General features: G+C 42.5%; 1 protein-coding gene across 1 annotated transcript; it reads right to left on the bottom strand.

Annotated features, from left to right (window-relative positions):
• Window positions 1-325: 325 nt before the first annotated feature.
• On the bottom strand, window positions 326-7,701 carry LOC310701162 (vomeronasal type-2 receptor 26-like; the record flags this gene model as incomplete). Its single annotated transcript, XM_083491559.1, has 6 exons — window positions 326-1,236; window positions 3,050-3,176; window positions 5,007-5,234; window positions 5,637-6,446; window positions 6,845-7,136; window positions 7,487-7,701. 6 exons carry the CDS (start codon window positions 7,699-7,701, stop codon window positions 326-328), a joined length of 2,583 nt encoding a protein of 860 aa, XP_083347685.1.
• Window positions 7,702-9,539: the final 1,838 nt, after the last annotated feature.

Here is a 9,539-nt window from a genome sequence, read left to right as displayed (position 1 = left end):
CACTAAGTTATTATTTAGGCTTAGGTTATGAACTCGGGAAGAAAGGAAGGTGGGTCATGTCAAAGTACAAACTGGATATGGTAGAGAAGGATAATTATGTATGAAGAGGGAGGCTGCACTCTGTGTAACTCTACAGGTAGGGATATCCCTAAAAGTTGTAAGTCCAGAAACTCTCCAGGGATGTGATTCAATGATTCCCTTTCATCATTCAAGATGAATGAAAAATGAAGAACAAACTTTATCTAAGGAGATACATTCCTTCCCAAGGCAATTCTGTGTGTTTCATTACTACTGTGGTGGAATACAGCTATAAATATGTTAAGAATCAGGCAACAACTTTAGTTTTTGTGGCCAGGTGTTCCTTTGTGTTCAGATTCGGTCTCAGCACAATAATGTAGCATTTGGGAATGAAGATGCAGCCCAGAAGCCCAGCACTAGAAGCCAAGATAGAGAAGATCTGCACAGCTACCATGTATTTCCCCTTTGTGCTCAGGTAGGTGGGCACAAAGGAGACCCAAACGCTGCAGAAGACCAGCATGCTGAAGGTGATCAGCTTGGCTTCATTGAAGGCCCCAGGCAGCTTCCTGGCCAGGAAAGCCACCGTTAAGCAGATGGCAGCCAGGAAGCCCATGTAACCCAAGGCAGCATAAAACATGGCAACAGACCCTTCATTGCATTGCAGGGTGATCTCTCCAGCCTGGGAATGCTTGTCAGAGTCTGGGAATGGGGGAGAGATGCCCAGCCAAATGATGCAAATGACCATTTGGACACTGGAGCATGAAAGGACAATGGAGTTGGCCAGACTTTTCCCTAACCATCCCCTCACCCTGTTCCCCGGCTTTGTGGCCAGGAAGGCCAGCACCACCATGATGGTTTTGGACAGCAAAGAAGATACAGCAACTGAGAAGATTGTGCTGAAGGCCGTTTGTCGAAGGAGGCAGGTGACTTTCCTGGGACGGCCAATGAAGAGGAAGGAGGACAAGAAGGACAGCAGGAGGGAGACAAGGAGGATGTAGGAGAGGTCCCTGTTGTTGGCTTTGACTATGGGAGTTTCCTTGTATTTAATAAAGATCCCTACAACAAAGCCTGTGGTTAAGGACAGGAAGAGAGCCAAAGACGTCAGGAGAATCCCCAAATATTGTTTATATGATAGGAAGGAGATAATCCTCGGAATGCAGTGATCTCGGTCCTTGTTTGGATATTGTTCTTCTGGACATTTGGTGCAACGCTCTGCATCTGAGGAGGAGAAAAAGAATGGCTTTGGCTTTGCTTACACATATATTCTATTACATGTTGAGAAATGCACTCACATGGGAGATATCAGAAAATGAGCATGTGAATTTCATAACGCGATAGCTTTCGGGCAGTAACACTGGTTTATTTCCATGTTTCATTTCACTTTTAATTTGTATACTGCCTTTCTATATTGCTATGCAAAAGGAGGGTTACAAGGTGAAGAAACAACAAAATAGACAGCAAAGATCACAGTAGTAGATAGGTAGCCGTGTTGGTCTGCCATAGTCAAAATAAAAAAATTCCTTCCAGTAGCACCTTAAAGACCAACTAAGTTAGTTCTTGGTATGAGCTTTCTTTGCTGCCACATATACCCGGACAACACCATTACTGGCCCCAACAACATCACACATACCATCTCAGGACTATTTAATTGCTCATCGTCTAACATTGTGTATGCCATCAAATGCCAACAGTGTCCTTCAGCTCTCTATATTGGACAAACAGGCCAAACCTTATGCCAAAGAATAAACGGACATAAATCTGACATCAAGAATCACAAAACAGAGAAACCAGTAGGAGAACACTTCAATCTCCCAGGACATTCTATACAAGATCTCAAAGTAGCTGTTTTACTACAAAGGAATTTCAGAAACAGACTGGAAAGAGAAGCTGCTGAATTACAACTCATTACCAAACTTAAAACAATGGAAAAACCTGGGCTGAACAAAGACATTGGATTCTTATCTCACTATACATGACTATACCATTTCTCACCTTCTCACCCCTTGCCTTTTCCTGTAAGACCTATTACAGTCATTAAGAGTCGTCAACAGGCTCTCCCAGCTATCTGCCTATCTCCCATTCCCACCACCCTTCTGAGTAACACCCCTCCCCACCTTCTCACTATATAGAAGGATCTGGCAACTTCTGTTTCAGTGTATCTGAAGAAGTGTGCATGCACACGAAAGCTCATACCAAGAACTAACTTAGTTGGTCTTTAAGGTGCTACTGGAAGGATTTTTTTTATTTTAGCAAAGATCACAGACGTTGCACACACACACAAAGTCATAATAAAAGCATATCTTTAAAGTAAACAACATGTCAAATTAAGCAAAATTCAGTAATATTCAATAATAATACTAAGGAATAGTAAACAGTAAAATTTAATATCAGCTAACACTTATCATGTACAATAAAGAATTACTAATGTATAAATAAAAAAACAGCAAGTCAAAATGAATAAAATACCACAAAACATGCAAACCATGTAAAAGGATCAAACTGAGAAGCAAGGACACACAACCTATGATTTATTTATTTATAATAACTCCTAAGCTGCTACAGCTGTTCTCAAACTCCTCGTCTAGGATATCCAATAACTTCCAGCTGAAATCGCATATTTTTTAATTGTTCTACAATGTAATGGAATGGAATGTTCACCTAATTTTTATTACTATTTTGCATCATGCTTTCTCTCTTTTAAATAAATATTTGTTATTTTCACTATTTCTCATTTATTTTGAAGACATTTTTATTTTCCTTTTATGTGGGTGGTTCTGGTTCTGTGATCCTAGAAGGCATGGTACAAAATAGCCAAAGCAGTGCCATATGGGCAGGGCAGGCTGAACCCAATTTGCATCCCAGAGATTGCTTCCTGCGAGTCATTTCTTTCAAATTACTTCCTGGAAGGGGGTTAAAAATGAAGAAATCAAGAAAGGATCTGTATCCAAATATGTCTTTAGAATTTTCACAGAAATTTCTGACCAATATTCATATTCTCCCAAGAAATTCCATCTCCTGTGGCGTCACCCACCTTGCCGTGTAGATATGGTCCCTTCTGCACACGGAACGCAAGCGTAGCAGCAAACCGGTTTGTCTTCTTGAACCACCTTGGCATATCCTGGGCGACACCTTTTGGTACACCTGGCGTGAGGCACAGTCTAGCCATAAAGAAAAGATGCCATATTAAAAAGGAAGTGTGAGCAATATTTGTGCATGTGGAACTCACTCTGGAGTCTGGAAAAAACCCAGCAGGGTCTCCAGCCCCACAAGAAAGCACCGTTGATGTCAGGGGTGCCAACTTGAATAAAATATTGTGGGGGCCCAGGTAAGCCGCACAACACATAATCAATGCCCATCAACTTTATGGGGCCCCAGCCCCCTCCAATATTTTATTGTGGGGGCCAAATCCCCCACAGCTCCTAGGAGATGGCTCCTATGCTTAAAGTAGAAACGAAGCCTCCCTGCTGTGTTTGCTTTTTAAATAATAACAACAACAATTTATTTATACCCCACCCATCTGGCTGGGTTTCCCCGGCCACTCTGGGCGGCTTCCAACAATAGATTAGAAATACATTAAAACATCAATCATTAAGAACTTCCCTAAACAGGGATGCCTTCAGATGTCTTATAAAAGTCAAAAAGTTGTTTACCTCCTTGGCATGTGATGGGAGGGCGTTCCACAGGGCGGGCGCCACCCCCAAGAAGGCCCTGTGCCTGGTTCCCTGTAACCTCACTTCCTGCAGAGAGGGAACCACCAAAAGACCATTGGAGCTGGACCTCAGTGTCTGGACTGAACGATGGGGGTGGAGACGCTCCTCCAGATATATTGGGCTGAGGCAGTTTAGGGCTTTAAAGGTCAGCACCAATACTTTCAATTGTGCTCAGAAATGTACTGAAAAGAGTATTAATACATAGGTCCTTGAACAACTGGACTGAGGCACAGTCTAATAATAAAAAGAAGGTAAATTCAGGGGAAGTATTTGTGTGCCACGAGACTTTGTGTCTATGGAGCTGATTCGTAGAGTTTGGAAACAACCCAAAAAGTTCTCTCGGCACAGGGCAAAAGATGCAGAAAGAAAACAAAAGAAAATTCCCATCCCAGAACAGCAGCAATAAAACACTCTGATGAAGAGCAGTATGTAAACATAGAGTATGATCACTTCTTATGCAGGGGTTACATTCCGGGGAAGGAGTAGTATATGCCAAAATGTATATGCAGTGGTACCTTGGTTCCAGAATGGCTTGGCTCCCAAACAAATCAGCTCCCGAAAGTTGCAAATCCAGAAGCAAGTGTTCCGGTTTGTGAACATTTTTCAGAAGCCAAACATCCAACGCAGCTTTCAGTTGAGTGCAGGAAGCTCCCGCAGCCAATCAGAAGCCGTTCCTTGGTTTTAGAACAGTTTGGGGAGTTGAGCGGACTTCCGGAATGGATTAAGTTCCAGAACCAAAATTCGACTGCACTTGAATGAGCCCCTTGGAACGGCTCCTGCACAACCACCCTGACCTTCCGGAACTGGCATGCCAAGCAGGCCTTACTCCCAAGCTCTCTGGATTGCTCACTGGGCTCCAGGATGCTCTTGCGTGGGCTCTGCGATGTTCTCATGAGATCTCGCAGGGCCGGGCTGGATTAACCATTAAGCAAAATAAGTACATGCTTAGGGCATCCAGGGAAGGCGGGCACCACAGGAATTTTTCTGTTGCTGGATTTACCATGGACCATATTGTGCAGCTCAATCAGGTTCCACAAAAAAGGCTCCCACAATAAATGAAAAAATTACATACGTACAAAAAAATAAACACAAATACATACATACATGTGTGTGTGTATCTGCACATGAAGAGTATTATACACATTTAATAATTTACTTAATTAATTATAATGAAAGCATCAGCCAAATTTCCAAAAGATTATACTTGAATTCCTCTTGGAAATATTCAACAGTTTACTAGATCTTAATGTGTATCATGTGGAATAAAGGGGCTCTTACCTGGTTGAACCAGTTGGGCCACACAATAGCTTCTGGGTTAATGGTGAGCTTGAAGTCAGTGGATGCCTCTCTCTCTATACTCCCAATTTTCACTCTAACACAAGACTCATTGGGAAGCACCACCCAATTCTCAATATCAAACATGATTGGCAGCTCCCCATTCTCACCCAAATACAGTCCGCCCATGGAAGTGTTCAACCACCAGGTTTCTCTTATGAAAGGGTGAAGCTGGAATGACAGGGGAAACACCAGCATTTCAAAGCATTTTGGACATCTCATCCCTTCTCCCTTTGAGCTCCCAAGTCCTGGCATACCTGGCCTCGTTGGAATCTACAAAGGACTAAACACCCAAACTTAGAAAGCATTTTAGATGCCTCATCCCTGCTTCCTTGGAACTCAAAACTCCTGTTGTGCCACAACTTCTCCTACTGGCAAGACTAAACAGACACCCTCCAGGTGGAGGGACGTCTGCTTTTAACTGGTTTTGGCTTCTATTGGTTTTATTATATGGTCTTATGTTTTTTATTGCAGTAGACCACCTTGATATTGCATTCACGTCTAAATCAATGAGAATGATTATTGTACAGTTGGTAGAAAAAACTTTGATTTCTAGAAAGGGAAAGGAAATACCTGCCATGGCTGTAGCCTTTGACATGCCAACTGGTCTCCTCCACCCGCCATCAACATCTGCTTTGATCTAGATGAACAGGCAACATTTAAAGCATGTGCCATGATTTGGACACTGAAGTATGTTCTGTGGCTGTCTTGAGACAGAACACTCTGCAGCTCATCTTCAGACGGCACCTCCGGATTCTCCACATCTCTGCATCTTGTCCAACCTCTCACAGCGAGGACGTGCTTTGAGTATGAACAACTAAATGCTTTTTGCCGAAACAGATTAAGAAGATAGGACTCTGGTTTACAGCAGTCACGTTTGCTCCTTATTTTGGTCTTCATTACAAAGGAGAATGAACCATGGATATACTTCAAGTACTTGGGACCATAAGACAAATTCATGTCAATGTCCTGAAAAGCTGTTGTGAGCCATACTTTTGGCCCAATTTGTTTCCCGACTTTTTGTTGCAGTAACATGATGATAACCAATCCCCTATAACTGCTTACATAGTAAAGGAATACATTGGTCTGTCTCCATAGGGCAATTAATTCACTTAGTGTGAACCTCTCAGGTTTATTGTTTTCAGGTATTCTTACTGAAAAGGCAACACAAATTCCATTGCTGGCCATCAGAGATGTCATGGCATTCAAGAATCTTTCTCCATTCTCATTCTCTGGAGCAAAGAGGCCGATCCACGTCCATCCAAAATGCTGGAGCAACTTTACAATACCTGTGTACTGAACTTCTTCATTGGGGACCGTACGGTAGACAAAAGGGACTTTGGTGTTCTCATCAAGAACCCCAGATACAAAGCCATAACTGACCTGGAGTGGGGAAGAAAAAGTATAGTGTTTCATTTTTAGAGCAAAGTACAGGATTGGCCTGAAATATTTAAAACCTAACAAATATTGTGCTGGCCAGGGCTGATAGTCTTATTTTGAAACTTTGGGCATTTTCAAAACTAGCAAAGTCTCTGTGTTGAAGAGTCATAGAAGCGACCCTGAGGTTCATGTTGTCCACCCCCCTGCAATGCAGCTGTCCCATACGGGGATCAAGCCTGCAACCTTGACGTTGGCAGCACCACACTCTAACCAACTGAGCTATCTAGCTTAACATAGCTCAGGATTTTCTCCCTCTTTGATGCCTCTTTTTGCTGACAATAATGAAAATTTATTTTCCTGCTGAACCTCTTTTGTGTCCCTCCATGCCCCACCCTTCATACCTGTGGGATTTTGTACATGCCTGACGTGACTGAAATCACTTTGGAGATGATGGAATTGGCTCCTTCAAGAACAGCCAAGATATTATTCCATTTTCCACAGCGATAGTTTGGAATATTGCTTTCCCCAACTGCAAGCAGGTCTAGCATGGCATCAGAAGTGATCCTTGGATTGTAATAGTTCTCATAGAGGCTGTAGCCCAGGGTGATGTTGGGTAAGAGCCTGGGATCCCGGTTGATCTCTTGGATGGTGAACAAGAAGGACAAGATATGCCAGTACAACCTATTTGACAAACTGTATGAAATCAATCAATTAAAAAGTGTCAAACCAGTCACCATTTAATGAAAATAAATCATGATCAGGCTCATTTATACACTTGTGTTCTTCAACAAGCAACACAGCAGCACAGCAGGTAAAAACAGAGCACGTCTGGGGACATGCAACCCACTAGCTGCAGCGAAATTCAAGTTCCCTTCAGCCCCTGCCAGCATGGCCAGTGATCAGGGGTGGTGGGAGCTGCAGTCCTGCAACATCTGGAAGACCACAGAGTCCTCACCCCTAAAATGGAGACTATTTCCCTAGTAAACAGGAGCCCTTGGGGTGCAGTAGAAAAACGCGATGTCCTTCTGCATATAATTACTTACTCGTCCTCAAACCTGGTTAATGTGGGCTGTGAAAAGATGTATGGAAGTTGTAGACCAAACAAATTTGGAGATATTATCCCGCCAATGAGGAAGTCACCAGTCTGGAAATAATTCTGTGCTTTGTTTCCTTCCCGGATTGGATTCAGGGGGCATTTTGCCTTCAGGTTTCTGCAGGATTCAAGCAAAATGAGCAGCATCAGCATATGGGATCTCATTCTGACTGACTGCTACACCTCTCTTGTGAGTGTTCCTCTCTCCCCCATAGCCAGCTACATCAGAACAAGCCAAAAAACTCTTATTTATCCAATATGGGTAGTGCTCAGCTATACCTTCAGAGCCATTAAACCTCACACAGATGTATCCCACCCCCCTTACTCTCAATCATGACTCTGTCTCTGACACAGGTGATCTTCTGTGCATCAACTTTTCCCTCAGGAACAAGGCAGAATAAATCACTTTGATGTTGATAATTATAAGGGGAAGGAAGTTCATCTCTGCAACAACCTGAAGTCTCTGTGTGGCCTGAGGGGCAGGAGCAGAGTTGCAGATAAACATGGTTGCAAGGAATCAAAGTCGCTGCCCCAAAGTTTGACATGGGGTCTCTTGTGGTGCGTGAGAGTTTGGCACGAACTTTGCTGCTGACAAGAACATTAGAAGAGTCCTGCTGGTGGTTCAGTTCAAAGCTTAATCTAATCCAGTATCCTGTTGCACCCAGTGGCCAACCCAAGTTGATGGCAACAGCTCTTTTCTGCAGTTGATCCCAGCAACTGGCATTCAGAAATATGCAGCCTCTGATCCTGGTAGTCACGTGATTGCCTTTTAAAAGTGTCTCAGTTAGCAGCTGAAACAAAATAAAATAAATCATTCCAGTAGGGCTGGACCCTACAAAGTTGTTGGGTATTCCCATCCAAATGGTGTGTGCGCACTGCATCATGTGATCATTTATGTGGGGCATGGCTTACCTGGGTCCCCACAGTATTTTATTCAAGTTGGCACCCCTGACATCAAGGGTGCTTTCTTGTGGGACTGGAGACCCTGCTCTCCAGGGAGGTTCGGCTGGTACCTTCATTGTACACCTTTAGGTGCCAAGCGAAGCGTTCCTTTTTAACCAGGCCTTTGGCCGATTGACATCCGATTCCCTTTTAAATGTCTTCTGGAGGAGGGATTATTGTTAGTTTATGTTTTTTTTTTCTTTTTTATATTGCATTTTTATGTTGTGAACCATCCTGACATCTATGGCCGATGGGCGCTATAGAAATTTAATAAACAAGATAATAAGAATAAGAATAAGAATAAGAATAAGAATAAAATCAAACTGAGGTGTCTGGCTTGGTTCGTTTCTGACTACCTAATATCAAGTCTCAGTCATGTCCTTCCATGTACTAAGTTTTCTCCTAGTCTTGTACTTTTGATCCTCATCAAAACTCATGTGCCAAAAATATTTCTCTTCCACAAACTATGTGTAACAATCTTGTAGATTTCCATTTGACCTTTTATCTATGTCCTTCCTGTAGCTAGTTTAATGTCCCTTTTCTTCTAATTTAGCTAAGTTCATTTTGTACTATAGCAATTCAGTTGACAATGTCTTAAACAGCTTAGGAAATTCAACTATGAGTAATATGCAGTCTAACTCAAGATCAAAGAGCCTGGCACAGGAATGATTTCAAGCAACAATGGGCAACTCCACAATTGCTATTAGTGAAGAATCGGGAATCAGAAGCTTTAAGAGGTCTACTGTCATTTACCTATCTCCTCCGCATCATAAGTCAGCTAAGGGAACTTTGACGATGATGTTTTTGGAACTTTTTATCGTCATACACATGGTTAGCTGGAATTGCAGTGAAAGGAAACTGCTTGCCTATGCAGTGGGGGGTATTGGGGCATTGTTATATGAATATGTATTTTGTTGTTTCATAGTTACGGTATACTTTGATTTTGTTCTGTGAACCGCTCTGAGACCTCCCAGTATAGGGTGGTATATAAATTCAGTAAATAATGATAATAATGATAATAATAATATTTGTGGAGTTTACTGCAGCCCTCAGGAAAATGC

Source organism: Podarcis liolepis (assembly GCF_965112155.1).
Source record: "Podarcis liolepis genome assembly, chromosome: 2".
Lineage (NCBI taxonomy): Eukaryota > Metazoa > Chordata > Lepidosauria > Squamata > Lacertidae > Podarcis > Podarcis liolepis.
Note: the sequence above shows the minus strand (reverse complement) of the source record. Positions and strands in the feature narration are given on the sequence as shown.